Genomic DNA, 20,377 nt, shown 5'->3' with positions numbered 1-20,377 from the left:
CAGTTGTCAATTAAATATCAGACCTCCTCCCAAGTTCTCCAATGAGGATTCTTTATAAACCTATATTCAAGTATAAATAATTTGACTTAAAAAAAAAAAAATCAAACCATATCCTACCAACATGCCAACTATTACGAGTGTTTTTGTTTTCTTTAGTGGGAGGTTACAGAGAACATTGACTTGTCATAGTGCATATTTCTGTATACATGATTTTTAAAAGAAGGATGTATTACTTTTGAAATATAAAATGTGTACGCATGTATTTATGAAAAACGTTTTTTTAATAAAATGAAAATTAAAAATTCTTTCGTTTTTGAAAGACACAATACTGCCCTCTTCTGACAAATGATGGAAATAGCAGACTCCCTGAATACTCATCCAATATTTAAAAATACAATCCATTTGCTTTCAGAAATGAAATAGAAAATTTGTGGCAGAAGACTATATTAATATTTATAAATAAGTCCACAAAATTTCATTTGACCAGAAATTTAATTATTTCTCATTGCAACAGTTCTTCACCACTTTTTCTTATTCTGTATGTCAGGTATACTGGTAAAGTTATAAATCTTTTTTATGTGGGAACTAATTCAAGCCAAGAAAGACAGCTTCTAAAAACGTTAAAACCTATATTCCTAATGATACACTAATACACTTCTGGTATTTTTTTTTATAGGACTTACAACCAATTGAAGATTTACCATCAGTGTTCTGTTACGGCCTTTGGAAACTCAATCATTTCCAAGTATGGCTTCTGGCAGCATAAGAAAACATTACTAATTCATATTATCAAAAATTACTTAATGGATTCCATAAATTAGCAAGGAAAAGGGGTGCTTTTACAATGGAGAATTCTGACAGATACTGCCTTAAGTGATCAAACTTCTCACCCACCACTTCTGGGTTCCTTGATGTAATGTCTTGAGAAGGACATTTATCACCAATGTTCTATTTTAGTCTAAAATGATTAATTTGAAGCTAGCCATGAGGAAACAATCCAAACTGAGGGACATTCTATAATACATGCTGCCTGGACTCCAAGACATGATCAGTGGACTCGTTGCATTATCCGGAATATAGATGAGTTCAGGGGTCAAACTTGCAGGAGGTGGCATGTGTGCCACTGCAGGCTTGTCATGAGCAGTTTTAAGACATTACAAATGTGTGTGGGCCGTTCTGTCAAATAAAACCGCAAAAAAACATCAAATGACAGAATGTAAAGATCTTTTATAACTTGTTATTTTTAGGATCATTTTAATTGTTAATCAAGTATGATTTTTAAAATTTATGGTTTTTTTAAAAGATTTATTATATATTTTATTTTATTTCTCCCCCGCCCCCAGTTGTCTGTTCTCTGTGTTTGTTTGCTGCGTGTTCTTCTTTGTCCATTTCTGTTGTTGTCAGTGGCATGGGAATCTATGTTTCTTTTTGTTGTGTCAGCTCTCCGTGTGTGCAGCGCCATTCTTGGGCAGGCTGAACTTTCTTTTGCACTGGGTGGCTCTCCTTAGGGGGCACACTCCTTGCGCGCATCAGCACTGCACTTGGGCCAGCTCCACACGGGTCAAGGAGGCCCGGGGTTTGAACTGCGGACCTCCCATGTGGTAGATGGACGCCCTAACCACTGGGCCAAGTCCGCTTCCCAAAATTTATGGTTTTAAATTAGAAAAGTAAAACTGGTATTATTTCCTTTCAGTCCTAATTACTAATGACAAAACAAGACTCACTGGATGTTTTTGTCAAGAAAACACACACCTTTTCTGAATGTAGCAAGAATATTAAAACACATGACAACAATGGAAGTGATTCCAAAGAAATGAAGGCCAAATAAGGTCATACTAGTTTTAGGTTTTTTTTTTTGAGGTACCAAGGGCTGGGGATTGAACCCAAGACCTCATATATGGGAAGCCAGTGCTCAACCACTAGCCACATTGGCTTCCCTGAGTTGGTTTTTTTGTTTGTTTTTGCTTGCTGTTTGTTTTTTTAGTTTTTTTCAGGAGGCAACAGGAATGGAACCCAGGACCTCCTATGTGAGAGGCGAGCGCTCAGCTGCTTGAGCCACTTCTACCCCACTCCCCAGAGTGAGTTCTTTGCAGAGATACAATGGTAAGTGAAGCAAAGATTCCATCAAAAACTTCAGCAGCATTTACAAATTTAAAAAGAAGTTCAAAATCTAAAGAATTTTTTGAAAGAAAGAGTACTGAACTAAAAGGCCAATATAAGCAGATGTTCAAAATTCTATACATCAGCTTTAACTGTTTTGTAGGCTTCTGCTAAAGGAGCACATGTAGTTACTAAGACTAAAAACACAAACACCATTGCCAAGATGTTAGTAAAAGACTATGATCCAAGATATTTGCTTAGAAATGTTGGTGAATCTGTGACAAAGAAGATAGCTCAGGTACAAATTTCCAATGTCACCACAGTTTGATGTATTCAAGATCTGGCTTATGATACTGAAAACTATAAAGTCAGCAAAATATTTTCTCAGTGCAACTTGAAAAAAACCAGGTACCGCTGACATGGAAAATCTTTTAGTATATGTGTGATTTAAACATGATATAAAGGGTTCTTTCATTAGTTTCTTGCTGACAAACACAACTAACACTGATCTCTATAATAAATCCAGAATTATACTGCCAACAAGCATGGTTTGGAGTTTAAGTATTTGGAAAAGTATGGTCCAATGGTGCAGCTGCATGACAGGAAAACAATCTGGATTAAGAAGTTTATACTAGGGAAATGGATATGGCCCAACGGATAGGGCATCCACCTACCACATGGGAGGTCCAAGGCCTCCTGACCCACGTGATAAGTTGGCCTACATGCAGTGCTGATGTGCGCAAGGAGTGCCATGCCATGCAGGGGTGTCCCCGCGTAGGGGAGCCCCCGGGCAAGGAGTGCACCTGGTAAGAAGTGCCACCCAGCATGAAAAAAGTGCAGCCTGCCCAGGAATGGCACCGCACACATGGAGAGCTAATGCAGCAAGATGACGCGACAAAACGAGAGACAGATTCCGGGTGCCGCTGACAAGAATACAAGTGGACACAGAAGAACACACAGTGAATGGACACAGAAAGCAGAAACTGGGGGTGGGGGTGGGGCGTGGGGAAGGAGAGAGAAATAAAAAAAAATCTTTAAATTAAAAAAAGCTTATACTAGATGATAAATTAATACTCTGCTTCCTTCAAGAAAATCTTGCTACCAAAAAAAAACCCAAAATTCTCGCTCTTAGTAAAAATTGTGATTTATGTAAAGGCTAATGCCATAATTTTTTTTACATAGTGCAAAGTCAGCAATAAATTTGTTAATTACTCTCTTCATATATGATAAACTAAAAGGTGAACATAAACATTCACATGTTGATTGTAAGTTGAAATAAAATGAACATGAAAAACTATTGATAATGATATACTGTGGAATTAATTTAGTGTTTTTCTAAGAAAAAAATAAAACAAGTCCCCAATTTTAAAGATTTCAATTAGACAGCTAAATTTGCTTATTTATTTTTCTGATATCTTTGACATTTCTCATTATTTTAATGCTTTCACACAAGGAAGCAATTCAACACGTTTTTGGGTAGCAAATAAAAGGACAAAAATGAAAACGAGAAGCCTGAAAGAATAAATTCTATAGATTAAGATGTCTCATAATACAATTATCAGTGAAACAGGTGTGATCTTGATACTATACATCTTTAAAAAGTTATATCACTGAACACTTGATCAATATCTAATAGAATGTTTTGAATTTTATTTTCCATCAAAATAATAAACATGCATAGGAATCTTGCATCAGAATTTTTTCCTTTCAACTTTCTTTCAATTAAAACACTATGGGGAAGCGGCTGTGGCTCAATCAGTTGGGCTCCCGCCTACCATATGGGAGACCCTGGCTTTGCGTCCCGGGGCCTCCTTGTGAAGGCAGGCTTGCCCACACTCTGTGGAGAGCTGCCAGCCCAAAAGCACCACAGAGAGCCAACTCAGCGAGCTGAGGCAACAAAAAGGGAGACAAGTAAAATCATAGAAGAGCACACAGCAAATAGACACAGAGCAGACAACACAAGCCGCAAGGAGGGGGGAATAAATTTTAAAATAAATACAGACAAAAAAAAAAAAATCCAATATGAACAGTGTTTATTCAAAGTGTATGCCTAGATGTTTAATATTGAGAATTGATATTTTACTCTTAGCTTCATTTTTAAACTACAGAATTTAAGATTGAAAATGAATATCTCAGTTATTCCCTGTATTAATCACCTATACTCACACTTTCAATGAAGCATGTGTCATTATATAATTTTTTCCTATCTTATGTTCATGTTTTATGTTCATTTTGATTACTGATTTGTTAAAATGTAATTTTAAGTCTACTGAGTCTAATAAAATTGTGCACTTATATTTTGTCTATTTTTAAAATTTTATTTCTCTAGTAATTCCTTTTTATTGTATTTTACAAAAGTATTGGTCTGCAACAGTTTATAAACCAACTCTTTCACAGTTGACGGTCCAGATAATAATCTGTATTAATGTTAAATCTGTTGGGTGTGAGTTATATTGTGTTAGGAAAGAGAAAACCCCTGTTCTTAGAAAAGACACACTAGGGAAGTGGCTGTGGTGCAAGCAGTTGAGCTCCTGTTTACCACACGTAGGACCCGGGTTCCATCCCCAGGGCCTCCTGGTAAAAAAAGGAAAAAGGCGTCCCAGACCTGTGCAGTGTGGCACAGACCCACTCACAGCAAAGCGCTACACCAAAAAGACGATGACACGGCCAGACAGAAAATAAGTAAATAAATAAAAATAAAATGGGATAACAGTGCTACCTACCTCACGGAGGTAGAATTCTAGAATCAAATGAATTAATGTTTTAAAAAAAAACAAAATATGTACTAAAGTATTTAAGAAGGAAGTGTCATGATGTCTACATGTAATTCTCAAATGGGTCAGCTGAAATAAAAAGGAGAGAAATATAGATATGAATATAGTAAAAGAGGGCAAACTGTTAACAAAGTGGTAACCTAAATGATAGGTATATGAATATTGGTTGTAATACTATTTGTACATTTCTGTAAGTATGAAATTTTTCAGAAGGAAAAGAGAATATTTTTAATAATAATAAAAAGTTTTGTTCCATACCATTCATAAAACTGATATGGCCAAATTTTTTTTTTAAATTATAGTTTTACTGGATAAAATAATTTTTGAAAATTAGATATTATTTTTAAGAAATTAATTTTAGGGGAAATTGTATTTTCAAAGAACCAACAGGTCTAATTACTGTCAAGGAAAAGAAACATGACCATTTAGAAAATAATTACTGATTGGTAATTCCTATGTTCTCATTTAGCTCTAAATTATAGGCATGCTATTTTCATATAATAAAATTTAAATAAAGTGGGGAGAAAAAATTCTAGGCATGTAGATTCTAGAACAGCCAGGAGGATAAACTAGTCAAGGTATTATTAAGCCCCTGCTGTTTTTCTATACTACATATAACCAACCTCATGTATCAATTAAAAAAAAAAAGATAAGGATATAATAATGGAACAAAATTTCTCTCCAGGTACTTCCAATACCTGATTTCAGAGTTCTCACTAGGGCTCCTACTTCACAGTCAAGGAAAGCAATAAAGGGAGAAACGACTTACCTAAAGCTACAAAGCATGGCAGTAGCCACGCGGAACCAAATACTTACTTCCCACACTTCCTTGCTTCTGTTCAGGAGACTATGTCATTACAGTATGTCAATATACTTTTCTCATGTTCCCCGATAATTCACTAAGTCATTGTTTTGCTTGAGTTCAAACAACTCCTCCAAAATATTATGATGGGTTAGAATGAAGATAGCTGTCCAATTAAAAGAACAAGTTTCAAAGTTTGAAAGTCAGCTTACCTGACTTCTTCACCAGCAAAATCAAACACCTTGGTGATTTTAACCTTTTCTATTTCTTTAGGCTTCTCTAGCTCTTCTGTTTTGACCAACAATTTACTTGAACTCATCTCTTCAGTTTCTTCTCCTCTCTAGAAAAAAGTGAAAAATATAATCAGGTTCTCCAAAAGATTAAACTTAAAAGAATCATCCAAATATTCTATTTATAGTTGTTCTTAAGTGTTTCATCTCTAAACAGCTATAATTATTGAAAATTCATTTAATGAGTGTAGCAGTTTGATATGTTTCATGAATTCCAAAAATAGATCCTGTATCATGCTTGTAAACTGGTCTGTACCTGGATGTGATTAAATTATGATCAGGGTTCTGACTGGGCCACATCAGTAGGGTGCTGAGTCCCTACCCCTTGGTGAGTGGGGACTCAGATAAAAAACATGGCAAAGGACAGGGTTGGAATTTTTGATGCTGGAGTTTTGAGCTGGAGCCTGGGAAGTGAACACACAGAAGCAGAAGACAGGAATAGAGACAGCTCCTTAGACATGGCAGACACCAGAAGCAGAGAGACAGGGCCAGTTGCCGGGTTATTTACAACTGGCCTAGAGAGCCTCAGAGTTTATAGCTGACCTTATAGAGAAAACAGAGCTGATGAGCCCAGAGAGAAATGAACCCCAGGAAGAGAAGAACCCAAGAAGCCTGAACTCTTGCAGATGTCAGGAGCCATCTTGTTCCAACACGTGGCAAAAGACTTTGGTGAGAGAAGTAACCTATACTTTATGGCCTGATAACTGCAATCTTCTATCCCAAATAAATACCCTTTATAAAAAACCAACCAATTCCTGGTATTTTACATTAACACCCCTCTGGCTGGCTAATATAATGAGAAAAGCTTGTTTTTCCTATCATAGGAAATGCTTTGATTTTCACTTAGTAGAAAAGGCATTTAGTCTAATTTCTGCTGTAAGTTTCAAATCCCAGTTTATAAATAAAATCGACCTGGGGAAAACAAGTATTTCTAAAGAAGCATTCACAAGTATTCACCTCTCAACTTACCTTAACTTGTGTACTTGGGGGCACTTTTGATTTGGGCCCCACATCATTGAGAAAGCTGGCCCAGAGTTCATCCTCCTTCTTTTTTCTTGCATCTTCTGACCCAAAGCCTTTTTCCTGCTCTGCAGCTGTGTCTTCCTCCTCACTGCTACTTCCTCCCGATTCTGCACTGGCATCTTCCTCTTCCTCATCATCTAATGAGAGGGCACCTTGTTTTCTCTTCCTAATAAACAATAGTCACAAGGAAAAGGAAAGACAAGACAGAGAGTACAAAATGACTTACTTCTTCCCCAATTCCAAACATAATCTTGTATATCTAAGAAAACTTTTACATCTGGAGACTACTGATTAACACACATGGTGGAAAGGGGTGGGGAGGCAAGTTGAAATTTTGTGGGGGAAAAAAGAAAAAAGAATCAGGCTCTTACCATTAGCATTTTCCTCAAACAGTCAGAATCAAAATATAATGTTTGATTTCTAAGTCAGGAACAGCTATTTGCATCAAGAAAACACTCCCAAATTACCTCACAGACTCAATCTGTTCTATGAACATATGGATGCCAGATATTTTTGACTTGTTAAAGCCCTCCTTTAAAAAAACACTCTCCATTTGGAGAATATGTTCTGTTGAGATGTACTTCAATTTACATGCAGTTTCTTTCTAGAGTTCTCAGGGGGAAAAAATTCAGTATTTCTTCCCACTTTCTGAAGATAGGAAAGTCGGAATACAGAAAAGCTTAAGTACAAAAGAACTAGATTTAAGACATGTAAAAGTAAACTGCTTCTTAGATTATTTTGACTTCAGGTGAATCCCTTGAACTTAAAATACTTTTTTGAGTTTTCCAAAAGTACAATCTGTGTTTTACTGTAATGCCCAAGAAGATAGAACCACCAATCAAGGAGAGATAAAAGATTTCTATGGAAGGTGCCCTTGTCTAAGTTAAATAAGAGGTCAGGATTTTCACACATATTTGGTGGGAGTATAAATCAATACCACATCAATGGAAGGCAATTTACTAATACTGATAAAAATTTTCATTGCACATATCCCTGAAAGAAACAATTCTATTTCTACAAATCTGACTTACAGATGTATTTGTACTTGTACACAAAGACATATACAAAGAAAATTCAGTCTTTCACTGTAATAAAGACCAGGTACAATCTAAATGTCCCTCAATGAGAGAATGCTTATTAAAATATGTTCTATCTACATAATGTAACACCGTGCAGTCACTGAAAAGAAAGAGGTACAGCTTAATGCACTGTCATTGCACTACCTTCAAGATGTGAAACAAGCAAAGTGGAAAACTATATACAGACGCATACCCCTATGTTTTTAAAAAGAGGGTAGGGATACACACACACATGCTTGAACATGCATGATATAATTCTGGTAACACAATTCTTTTGAGGAAAAATATGGGCCAGGGAAAGGGTACATGTTTTTGTGCTAGTAGACTTTTCTGCTTTTACCATGTGCACCTATTATTACCTATTAAATTTTTTTTTTTAATTAAAGCTCAAAATGTTTTAAAGCTTGCCAGAGACTAAGACTTTAATCCTAAAATATCAGCAAATGTTTCCCTCAAAGAGAGTAAAGCGAGAAACCCTGGCAAGAAGAAATCTCTAAGGCCAATGCCAGCAATCAGTACAGTTGTGACAAGAGCCCCTGACTCCTAAGAACCATGAGGGCAGCATCACCTGGATGGAATGCTCTGAGACTTTCTTTTTTTCCCTTTCGTTTTCTGTGTCTGCTCTTCACCATCCACTTCATCTTCCTTCACTAATTCATTTACATCATCTTCACTATACTCTCCACCTGAAATCACATAATAGGGTGGTCAGACAGACAGGAATAAAGGTTTTCACATCAAGATGAGACATTTTCATCAAGAAAAAAGTTGTTTCTTCCACTGTCTCGCACTTTCTTCTTCACCTAACTGAACCGTCATTTCCTTAGGGAAGTCTTCCCTGTCCCGGAGTAGGCTAAGTTACCCTATTTTAGGCTTCCACAGCAGACTATGCTTTCTCCTTTGTAACTCTCATCCCGCTTCTAAATATCTAATGTTTGCAATTCCTGCTATACTCTATACTACTCTATGAGGATACCAACTCCATCTGTTTGAAGTTATAATACTTGCTGAATGAATGAACAGAAATTCCAATTCTACAAATGTACTTTTCATAGAAGAAACAGATGCTCCCACCTCATCTTGGGTATTTTTCAAAAGTAATCAAAAGAAACCTTATCTTGTCAATAAAAGTGGTTTAGAAAGAGGCTTAAGGGAAACAGATGTGGCTCAAGCAATTGGGCTCCAGTTCACCATATGGGAGGTCCAGGGTTCAACTCCCGGGGCCTTCTGGTGAAGTCAAGCTGGCCCAAGCAGCAAGCTGGCCTGAGTGGAATGCTGGCCTATACAGGAGTGGCCAAGCAGAGAGCTGGCAAAGCAAGATGACACAACAAAAAGGGGAGAGATAATAAAGAGATGCAGCAGACCAGGAAGCTGAGGTGGTACAAGAGATTGAGCACCTCTCTCCCACTCCAGAAAGTCCCAGGATTGGTTCCCGGTGCCGCCCAAAGAGAAGACAAGCAGACACAGAAGAACAAACAGTGAATGGACACAGAGAAGAGACAACAAGGAAGGCAAGGGGGAACAAATAAATAATCTTTGGGAAAAAAAACTAGCAGAAGGAAGAAACATATCTTCTTCCCATCTTCGGAGAGTGATATCTAATTGACCCCAAAAAGAGTTGACTGGATGCCCAGGCTGACCATGCTTTGAGGGCAACCAGTCAAACTCTCCTCACACAGAGATTCAACTACTTTTTTTTTTTTTTTACTTCATACAAGCATTTGTTTGAAGTAAATACACATTTTGAAAAGTGCATAAATCTAACACACAGCTTAATGAAATTACACAGCGTAAACACACTTGTATAACCAGGACTCAGCTCGAGAAACAGAACGTGACCAGCATCCCAGCAGCCCCTTCCAGGACTAACTCTCCCCAAGGTAACCACGGTCCCAACATCTTAACACCACAGGGATAGATTTGGCGAGTTTTTGAATTGTGAACAACCAGAATCTTTTTATGTCCCACTTCCTTCACATCAACACAATGTTTAACCATCATCCAGAGTTGCATGTAATTGTAGTGTACCTATTCTCAATACTAATAAGTACTTCACTGTATGACTATACCACAATTTCTTTACTCTATTGCTGATGGACATCGAAGTTACGGGTTATTACAAATAGTGCTATTTTGAATTTTCTTGCACACCCAATCGGTTTTTAAATATTATACTCAAAATAAATCAAGGATCCCCAGGCTCTTTTCAAGAGCCTCCAATATGCAAGACAAGACCCAATACAAATAGAAGGAAAGGAATTCAGAGGAAAAAGAACAATGCAGAGAGAGGGACAAAAGCGTGAAAACTAAACACTTAAAAAAAAACTTTACATATAAATAATATCCTCAAAGAGATAAGGTAGTCCAGTGACCTCCGTGGCAGAGTAAGGTAAGACTCTCCAGACAGCCAGAGGACAAGTTGAAACAGCATGGAAAAAGATCTTCCAGGGTTTGGGATACCAGGGGAAGGCTGGACAGTGCTCAGAGGAGAAAGGGACAAAGGAGGGGAATCATAACAACAGAACTGCTGCCCCACACTAAGGACACTTTAGAACTTTCAGGCCTCAGGCCTCTGGGCCTGCGGCTACAGACAAAGGGGGCCCCAGGGATCCATCACATCAGGAGAGCTGAGAAACAGGGACACAGCCTAAGGCTGACTCACCTCTTGACTCCCAAATTTGGTGTTGTGTCCCCAGGACCCTTCCAGGCAGGGTGGGGCTGCACCATTGTTTAGCCTTTGAAGCCAGAAAGGGCTAATGATGTATGACCCTCCCAATCTCCCAACCTCCTTCTGGGCTAACCTGAACTGATTGTTGAGGGCTCCAAGGGGAGTGGAAGTGTTTTCTACCCAGGAAAAGGGAGGGGGTGGCCAGCAAAGGCTGGAGAACTGTCTAGGAGAAAATTAGAATTACAAGGTTCTTAGCCTCCAGGCAGGAAGCTCCATCACATTGATCCAGTCTGTGTTGGAACAAATACACTTTGACCAGGCACTGAAGAGAGAGTGCCAAAGAGCACCGTCTGCTGGCAGACCAAGGAAGTGAACGTGACAAAATTAAAAATAAGAGAGGCTTTTTTCTGGCCTTTATAGCTTGCCTCCCAAAGCCCCTAGGAAGTGGGTCTGCAACCAATTACTGGGTTAAGAGCCCAGTTTTGAGGAACTAGCAGAGACAATCCTAACAATCCAGATCCAGCCAAGAATCAAGAGTAGTGGTAACACACAGCCTCCTGCCAATTAATCCCAACAGAAGAGAAAAAAATTGAGCATCTGAGTAAACTACATCCTAATCAAATATTTAGACATTAGCAAAAAAGTATGAGCCATACTAAGAAAATAGAAGACATAGCCCAAGAAAAAGAATATATCAAAGCCCCAGTGATGTGGGCTATGGGTGGGAGGCTCTTTGTCTCTTCAGAAATAACCTAAGCTCTCTGACTTGTGAGTGTGACCGTAAGAGGCTGCAGTCCTGCCCTTGGTAACAATGGCAAGGACTCCAGTTGCAGGAAACAGTTTAACAATGCAAGGTCTATAAACTTTAAGTATTTAGGGGAAATGCAAACTAAATATGCTAAAAGCTTACCTAGAATGTCTGAAGTCCATGCTAAAAGCTTACCTAATATGTGGAATATATATATGCTAATTGAAGCCTATTGAGAACTGAAACAAAGGGACCATTTGGCCTTTCCTCTCTGTATAAAAGGGATTCAAAATCTTGTTCCAGGCTCGGGATTCAAAGAGAAAGCTCCCGAGTCCGGCCTGCCCGTCAATAAACCATTTTTCCTTCTCAAAATCATTCCCGAGTCCTGGCTTCTCTATACACAAATAATTGAACCTCTCTCAAATTCTACAACACCAGAAGAGCCACAGGATTTGAGAGAATTACTGAAATGTGCACAAATTTCCAAAATCAAATTAATGAGTTTAAAGACAATATGGGTAAAGAGAAAAATGACACCATAAGCCACTGAGTGAGTGCAAAGAAGAATTTGAAATCCTGAACAGAAAATTAACAGAGCACATGGGAATGAAAGACACATTAGGTGAGATAAAAAACACATTAGAGGCGGCGGACTTGGCCCAGTGGTTAGGGCATCTGTCTACCACATGGGAGGTCCACAATTCAAACCCCAGGCCTCCCTGACCCGTGTGGAGCTGGCCCATGCACAGTGCTGATGAGTGCAAGGAGTGCCCTGCCATGCAGGGGTGTCCCCCGCGTAGGGGAGCCCCATGCACAAGGAGTAAAGAGAGCTGCCCAGAGCGAAATAAAGTGCAGCCTGCCCAGGAATGGTGCTGTACACACGGAGAACTGACATAAGAAGATGACACAACAAAAAGAAACAAAGATTCTCATGCCGCTGACAATAGAAGTGGACAAAGAAGATGCAGCAAATAGACACAGAGAACAGACAACTGGGGTGGGGGGGAAGGGGAGAGAAATAAATAAATAAATAAATCTTTTTAAAAAAAAACACATCAGAGGCATACAACATTAGACTCAAAATGTTAGAATAAGTGATACAGAAGGCAGAACAGCTAAAATTGAAGAGAGAAAAGAATGGAAAAAAATGAGCAGGGGCTCAGAAAGGTGAATTGTTGTGGAATTTAAGAGAAGTTCAATTATTTGAGAATAGAGAGGCCAGGACTCAGGAATGATTTTGAGAAGGAAAAATGGTTTATTGACGGCCGGCCGGACTCGGGAGTTTTCTGTTTGAATCCCGAGCCCGGAACAAGATTTTTAAACGTCTTTTATACAGAGAGGAAAGGCCAAATCGTCCCTTTGTTTTAGTTTTCAATAGGCTTTAATTAGCATATATCTCTTCTACATCTTAGGTAAGCTTTTAGCAAGGACTCCAGACATTTTAGATAAGCCTTGGTTTTTGCATTTCCCCTAAATACTTAAAGTTTATAGCCCTTGCTTTGTTAAACATTTCCTGGGACTGGAGCTTGCTGGTCCCTAAGAGCAGGACTGCAGCCTCTTACTATTTCACACCCACAAGTCAAACAACTTAAGTTATCTCTGAAGAGACAAAGAGCCTTCTACTCATAGCCCACATCATTCTCTCCCTTTGTTAAAGTTTACTTGCTAAGCTTTGGCATAATTATTGTTGTAGCTATGAGGTGGATGACTGTTTGTTGTTTTGACTGATTATTTATCAGTCTTTAGTACAGCATCAAGGACTGTTTTTAGAAGTTTAGAACTTTTCATTCTGGACAGCAGAATCTTGGGCAGGGGCTTCCCGCAGTTATTCTGCTGCCACTGGCACTCACGTGGATTTTTAGTCAGGTTCCAGATCCATCTATTACTTTTATTTTACTTTTAAAGAGTTTACACCTTTAATTTAAAAGGGGTGCTGAAGGGAGACGATCTTTTTTCTGTAACTGCTTTTTGCTGGCCATGGGGCTGTAGTCATTGCTTAATAAGGTGTAAAAACTCTTTAATTTATTTTAACTGGAGGAAGATGGATCTGGCATTCTGTACGAAGTTGGATGAAGTTTTTATATGGTTAATAAGATGTTTACTCTGAAAGAAACAAACTTAATTAAAATTTTGGAATACCTGTTTTTAAAAGAGGACACATTGGATTACAGAGGTAGACAAGGTTAGGTACCTATAAAGATGGCATTTCTTAAAAGCTGGTGGGAACAGCATATATATTCTTTTTTAAGTTATCCATCTTTAGAGAGAAATTGCAACAGACACTTAGCTTTGTCTGAAGACACATTCTAAGCTGTTTAATGATTGACACTCATTTGCTCTGTCAGATGCTCCTGGTGAACTGGTACTTTTTGGGCAACTGGCTTTACTCAGGATTAGAACACTAATTTGGAAATACTCTTAGTTTTTACCTGTGGGAGTGATCAGAACTACAGAATAAAGATTTTTACACTTTGGTTTTTATTGTACAATTTCTAGCAATTTTGACTTGTTCAATAGGTGACTCACCATCAGCAAGCAAGCCTCACTTTTGCTAACTTGAGACTGGCTGAGACTGCTACTTTATTTTATAGACATGTTATTAACTGTTTAGAAAATGATTTTACCAGGAATTTAACATGTCTAATATACTTTTGCACTTGATCTAAAATAGAAAAGATAACATTACAATTATTAGGCATATATTTAGTACAGGATAAAAGTACAGCACTTAATATTAACTAATGTATTACTTAATGCATAAGGATTTAGAGTTGCCATTATTAGTTTTGAGTTTCAGGTTTGTAATACTTTACATGTTATCTCTCTATGAGAGCAGGCTATAATGCCAATTGTGTTTAAGTTTTACTTACAGTTTCCTGGTATCATGGCTCCACTTAGCATGTTCTTCAACGCAGTGAGCAAGTTGCAGGATCTTTTATCTTAGAGAGATTTTCCAGTATTTTACTAGCTTGGTGCATAGCGCTCTCTGGCACCATGGAACAGTGCCAGTCTGGAAGCGATATCTATTGTACACTTGTACCGAGTCATTATTGGCTGCAGGAGCTTGAAACTGCAATATAGTTTCCATCGACTTCAGGAGCAGAACCAGAGACTGATATAGCACATATTTTTAATTGAGGGGTCAGTGACCAGCCTAGCCAATAACTCACATGGAGAGGCCACCTGTAATGTATACAAGGCCTGGTTCGAATGCACAAGAGTTTGACAATGTTAAAGTTTATTCCTTGTTTTATATATATTTTAAACAACTTAACGCAATACATATATCAAATGACTATTTACTTACACAATTTTACTATGAAGATAACAGTAGGTGCTTTACTTTAGTAATAGAGGAAAAATATTATTTTTCATTGTTAGAATGAAAACAATTTTTCCAATAGAATCAAGACAACTTTTTATTACCATTTACTTAAATGTGTATTTTGCAGTGGCCTTCAGACAGGTTTATTATTATGAAGTTATTTCTGCTACCAATACTAATCTAAGTTTCTTTAGTTAACAATAACTTCTACAACTAGAACTATTTAAACATTTTCAGTTTGGAAGATGTTTTACAAACTCTTTATAATTGACTATAACTACATTGACTAGCTACTTTATGTTTAAATAAACTTACTAAATTACAATTACTAATGAAAGAAATTTACTCTTTATTTAAGAGAGCATATCTACAATCTTTTTCCTTCAGCCCAATTTTACTCACTAAAGATTTTGTACATAATGTTAATTTAGTTTATAAATTAACTATGGGAGATTACACTCAAGTTAAATAAAATTGAAACTATAATAGTTTATGCAAGGAATGTTTTCTTTTTCCCTTACAGGAAGCTAAAAACTTTTTTTCTTTAAGTTATGAAAATTATTAATTTAAAAGCATAACTGACTACCAGGTTTTAAAACACATGCATACTGACTTCCAGGTTTTAAAACACATTACACAATTACTTAATTTTTTTAAAATCATAACCCAGGAAAGATCTCTCTATAGTTTTTATGGACTTTCCTTTACTTACTGAAATTTGTTAATAGAGCCACTAATTACCTTATTTTGTTGGAAAGAAATCTTCTGGAAGAAAATAAGGCTCACTAGATTGTGGAGAAGAAAATACTTTATTTTCAATCTTGCAAGAAGGGGCGCAGAGCTAGATATGGCTGGTGCCCCGAACAAAGAAAAATGACACAATTTATACCCCTAAGCCTAGCATGCAAGCTTTTCCTGTTTTTCTATAGATTGGATACTTTAGAAGTTACAGCTTATCTGAGATTTAACTTTCCCACGCAAAAGTTTGATTTAACTGCTTCTTTTATTACATTCTAACTATTTTAGTTTTTACCTGCTCTCCCCCTTTGTCAAATAAGGAATAGAATTTAGTGCTGAAATGGCACCGATTTAGTTAGCTTCTTCTTGGGCATCCTTTCACTGCCCATAGGACTGGCCTAAACTGGTCTCCTCCACTGCTGTCCAACCCGGGAGTGGGAGACTGAGGCAGCAGGCCACCGGGTTACATCAACATTTTTCTTCTGTGAAAATTAACTTAATCTTTGTTTTGTTTTTTTTTTTTCCAATTTATGGCTGACAAAGGTTTAAACTGGGAAATTACCAGGCAAACTGATTCTTAATTCCCTAGCCTAGTAGATAGGTTTAATCTGCCACACCTAGTCTTGCCTTAAAAGCTCTTGCAAAGAGGAGGCCCTTTCTTAATTGTTTTCATAATCAGATTTTTATGACTTTTTCATCTTGCTTAGTTTAATTTGGGCTTTAAGAATATTTATAAATATAACTGCATATTTTTTAACAATTTGAGCAAATAGGCAGACATGAATAGTTTGACACAACAACATGACTTTAGTTACTTTAAACTTTTCAAAGACTTTTGAAACTCTTTTTAATTTGCACTATGACCATGCAGTTTACCACAAGAATTTTCTTTTTTACTTAATGGATTGTAATAACTAAAATGTTTTCAATGCCTTAGCACTATTTTGTTTTAGAACTTTATATTTTACCTTGAAATTAGCAGAATTTTGGATAAGCAACAAGATTAGTTTTATATATATTTACTGAGGCTATTTGAAGCCTCAGGGAGACAGACTGCTTTCTCTCATGAATTGCCACTCTTAGGAACACTGACCGTCAAGGCAGGAGACTTCTCCCCCTCCACCCCCCTTTTGGTTTTGGAGATAATAAAACTCCAGTGGTCATTTAACTTTATTTTATCAGGCAGCAATTTATTTAGTTTACACTTGAATTCATGAGAGAAAGGGTTACTAATACCAGAAGAGGAGACAGTGATGTCCCAGCTCTTCTTAATTATGAAATAACCACAGGCAAAGGCAAAGGGCGAGGTTAGGCCCGAAGCAACCATAAACAAAGGAAAGGTTAGTGTAGAATTTACACTTAAATAATAGTTTCAGGCTAAATTCACCCAGCTATAATCTCAGTTATTGTCTTTCTACTGTTTTACAATATAAATGCATTTATAAATGATTTTAACTCTTAGTTACAGTTTTTATTAATTTTTTAAAACCTATTAATTTTATAACACCTTTAAATACCTTTTATTTAACTTATAACATATTAAATGAACTTAACCATTATTTTAATTTTTTCTTTAAAGTGAAAGAATAAATTTCTTGCAGTTAGTTTGAAATAAAAGGCTACTTTTCAGGATTTGATTTCTAGAACATAAAATGTTTTTTTAAAAGAACTCTTTTTTAAACATTAGGATATGATGAGGTTAAAGCACAAGAAGCTATTGATAAAATATTTTCTTTGTATATTGATCTTACTCAATTTAATCATAAAAATTTTTCTTCCACAAACCTTTTACACTTTCAGTATTTATTCAGGTTCTGTCCCACACTCTACTCTTTTTAATAATCAATCATTTTATCTTAGGACAAAATCATCTTTTGTTGCCTTAACAATAAAAACACACTCCATATATCTTACATACTAAGTTACCAGGCAAACGTCTTGCAACATATAATTGCCATTAATACTAACCAAGTTTGTTAAAATAATGAACTTTTCTTCACTTTAAATACTTAGTAGCATGTAATACCAGAAACAGTTTTTTTGGAAGCAAGTTGGCAGGGGAGATTGGCTGCCGAATAAGTTTGTTATAAAATTGCCTTTTATTATTATTATTATCAATTCAGTTTTGTTAAATAATGACTTTCTGCAATTAGCCACTTAAATACCTTAAACAATGCTTTGTAAAACTTTTATATTTATACCCTTAACACAAATTTTACTTTCACAGAACATTCTCTTACTTAAGGTTACTACAATACCTTTTAAGAACCTGAGCAGAATGCAAACGTATTTTGGCTTTGACACCCTAAGGAGGGAACTTTACTGCATTTATTCTGATTCTGCTTTTCACCTCCTTCACTCCCCCCCTTCCAGGCAGTCGGGTGCACAACAAACAGGAATGCGGCTTATGAATAGAAGGGTGGACTCACTGGAAAGGGGCAAGCCACTCCCCCCTTTCCAGCTTTTAGCCAAAATGGGCAGACAGAACCTACTCAAATTTGGCAACTCTCCCAGGGACCCAGCCACCCTGACTGGGACATCCTCAACAAACTTGGGTGCGTGGCGCGGACACAGATGGCCTCCAAGCCCCGGCAAAGGGCCAGACCAGAGACAAGACAGCAGAGCATGCACAAACATCTAGAGTCTGCAAACATTCAGACTCTTCAGCTTTTGCCCCAGAATCATTTCACCCCCTTGCCAATGGCAAGGGAGGGCTCCAGCTCAGCTGTAATTCCACTCTACATAAGGACACAACTCCAACACTAGCTTTGAGCTGACACAGACAGAAGCACAAAGGTCACTAATCTGACTCACAAGTTTATATATTTATTTTTACTACGGCTGCCCCCACAGCTATTACAAACTTCAGAACACTTAACATTTGGTATAAAGCAAATTCATTTACAAATTAGCACCATAACAAAAGATTTCAGCTAGACTTTTTCACTGTTTAAACTTTACACCCAGACCAAGCTCTACCAGAAAAGCCGATCCATTTTCCTGTAACTAAGTTTTGTTTTCTTTAATCTAGACCAATTTCTAGGATATTAGGACTTGAACCTATAAATACCCTTCCTATTAAAATCGAGACTCCACTCCTTTAGTGGATATAAGACCAGTACTAGATTCTAACATGCAGTTAGACAAACTCAAAACACCAGGGCTTTTCCCCGGTTTTTCTCCTTTTCCCAAGCTTAGAGAGAACGGCTTCCCCCCAGCCTTCTGGGGTTACTAGGGTTCTCTCGGGAGGTGATCAGCCTCCCCTTCCTAGCAATTAAAGCTAGGGCCTTCCAGACTGTGCTCACCCGGGGAGTCTTACCTTCTTCCCTGTTTGGAGCTCTTTTTCATTCCCAGAATCCTTCTCTTTAGACCTTCTATTGCCCCTTGATTTTGTCGGGAAGATTCTGGTGGAGCCCACATTTTTTCTGGATTAAATTTAATCCAGGGGCGCCCAGATTTGGGGTTCACCTGAGTCCTCCCGGCTTCCTCGGGGATTTGGAAGGGGCAGTAAAATGCTACTGTCTCTGGCCTTCATTTATTGTCCCTTCGCGGTCGCCATTAATGTTGTGGAATTTAAGAGAAGTTCAATTATTTGAGAATAGAGAGGCCAGGACTCAGGAATGATTTTGAGAAGGAAAAATGGTTTATTGACGGCCGGCCGGACTCGGGAGTTTTCTGTTTGAATCCCGAGCCCGGAACAAGATTTTTAAACGTCTTTTATACAGAGAGGAAAGGCCAAATCGTCCCTTTGTTTCAGTTTTCAATAGGCTTCAATTAGCATATATCTCTTCCACATCTTAGGTAAGCTTTTAGCAAGGACTCCAGACATTTTAGATAAGCCTTGGTTTTTGCATTTCCCCTAAATACTTAAAGTTTATAGCCCTTGCTTTGTTAAACATTTCCTGGGACTGGAGCTTGCTGGTCCCTAAGAGCAGGACTGCAGCCTCTTACTATTTCACACCCACAAGTCAAACAACTTAAGTTATCTCTGAAGAGACAAAGAGCCTTCTACTCATAGCCCACATCAGAATGACAACTAGAAATGCAACAACATGTGTGTCATTGGAGTTCCAGAAGGAGAAGAGATGGGAAAGGGGGCAGAAAGAGTATGTGAGGAAATAATAGCTGAAAATTTCCCAACTTTCATGTAAGAAATGAACTTACATGTCCAAGAAGCACACCATACCCCACTCAGAATAAATCCAAATAGACCAACTCCAAGACACGCACTACTTAGAATGTCAAACAACAAAGATAAAGATAAAATTCTGAGAGCAGCAAGGGAGAAGCAAACCATCACATACAAGGGATGCTCAGTAAGACTTAGCATGAATTCCTCCTCAGAAACCATGGAGGTGAAAGACAATGATATGATACAATTAGGATACTGAAAGAGAAAAACTGCCAGCCAAGAATTCTTTATCCAGCAAAATTGTCCTTCATGTATGAAAGTGAGTATAAAATATTCACAAACAAAAACTAAGAGAGTTTGCAAAAAAGAACACAACTTTGCAGAAAATATTAAAGGAAACCTTAGAACCTGAAATTTAAAAAAACAGGAGAGGCCAGGATGAAGTATAAAGAAGGAATAAAGGATACTCAAAAGGATAAAAAGACAGACAAAAATACGATATGACATATGAAAACCAAAGAATAAAATGGTAGAAATAACATATTTACAGCAATATCATTGAATGTGAATGGATTAAACTCCCTAATCAAAAGATAAAGGCTGACAAAATGGATAAAAAAACAAGAGCCACCCACATGCTGCTTACAAGAGACTCACCTTAGACCCAGGTATAAAAACTGACTGAAAGTGAAAAGCTG

At 37.4% G+C, this 20,377-nt stretch overlaps 1 protein-coding gene across 3 annotated transcripts in view; it reads right to left on the bottom strand.

Moving 5' to 3' along the window:
* CFDP1 (craniofacial development protein 1) overlaps nt 1-20,377 on the bottom strand; it is a 165,954-nt gene that overhangs the window by 126,010 nt on the left and 19,567 nt on the right. For all 3 annotated transcript variants that reach the window (XM_004470908.4, XM_004470909.4, XM_058279690.2), the window contains exons 2-4: nt 8,637-8,754; nt 6,936-7,155; nt 5,889-6,016 (exon numbers count right to left, since the gene is read on the bottom strand). In XM_004470908.4, coding sequence (XP_004470965.1) covers nt 5,889-6,016; nt 6,936-7,155; nt 8,637-8,754 — 466 coding nt within the window. The remainder of the gene's footprint in view (nt 1-5,888; nt 6,017-6,935; nt 7,156-8,636; nt 8,755-20,377) is intronic.

The sequence above is a fragment of the Dasypus novemcinctus genome, chromosome 18 (assembly GCF_030445035.2).
Source record: "Dasypus novemcinctus isolate mDasNov1 chromosome 18, mDasNov1.1.hap2, whole genome shotgun sequence".
Lineage (NCBI taxonomy): Eukaryota > Metazoa > Chordata > Mammalia > Cingulata > Dasypodidae > Dasypus > Dasypus novemcinctus.
The sequence above is the reverse complement of the archived record's forward strand: the minus strand, read 5'-3'. Positions and strand labels throughout refer to the sequence as shown.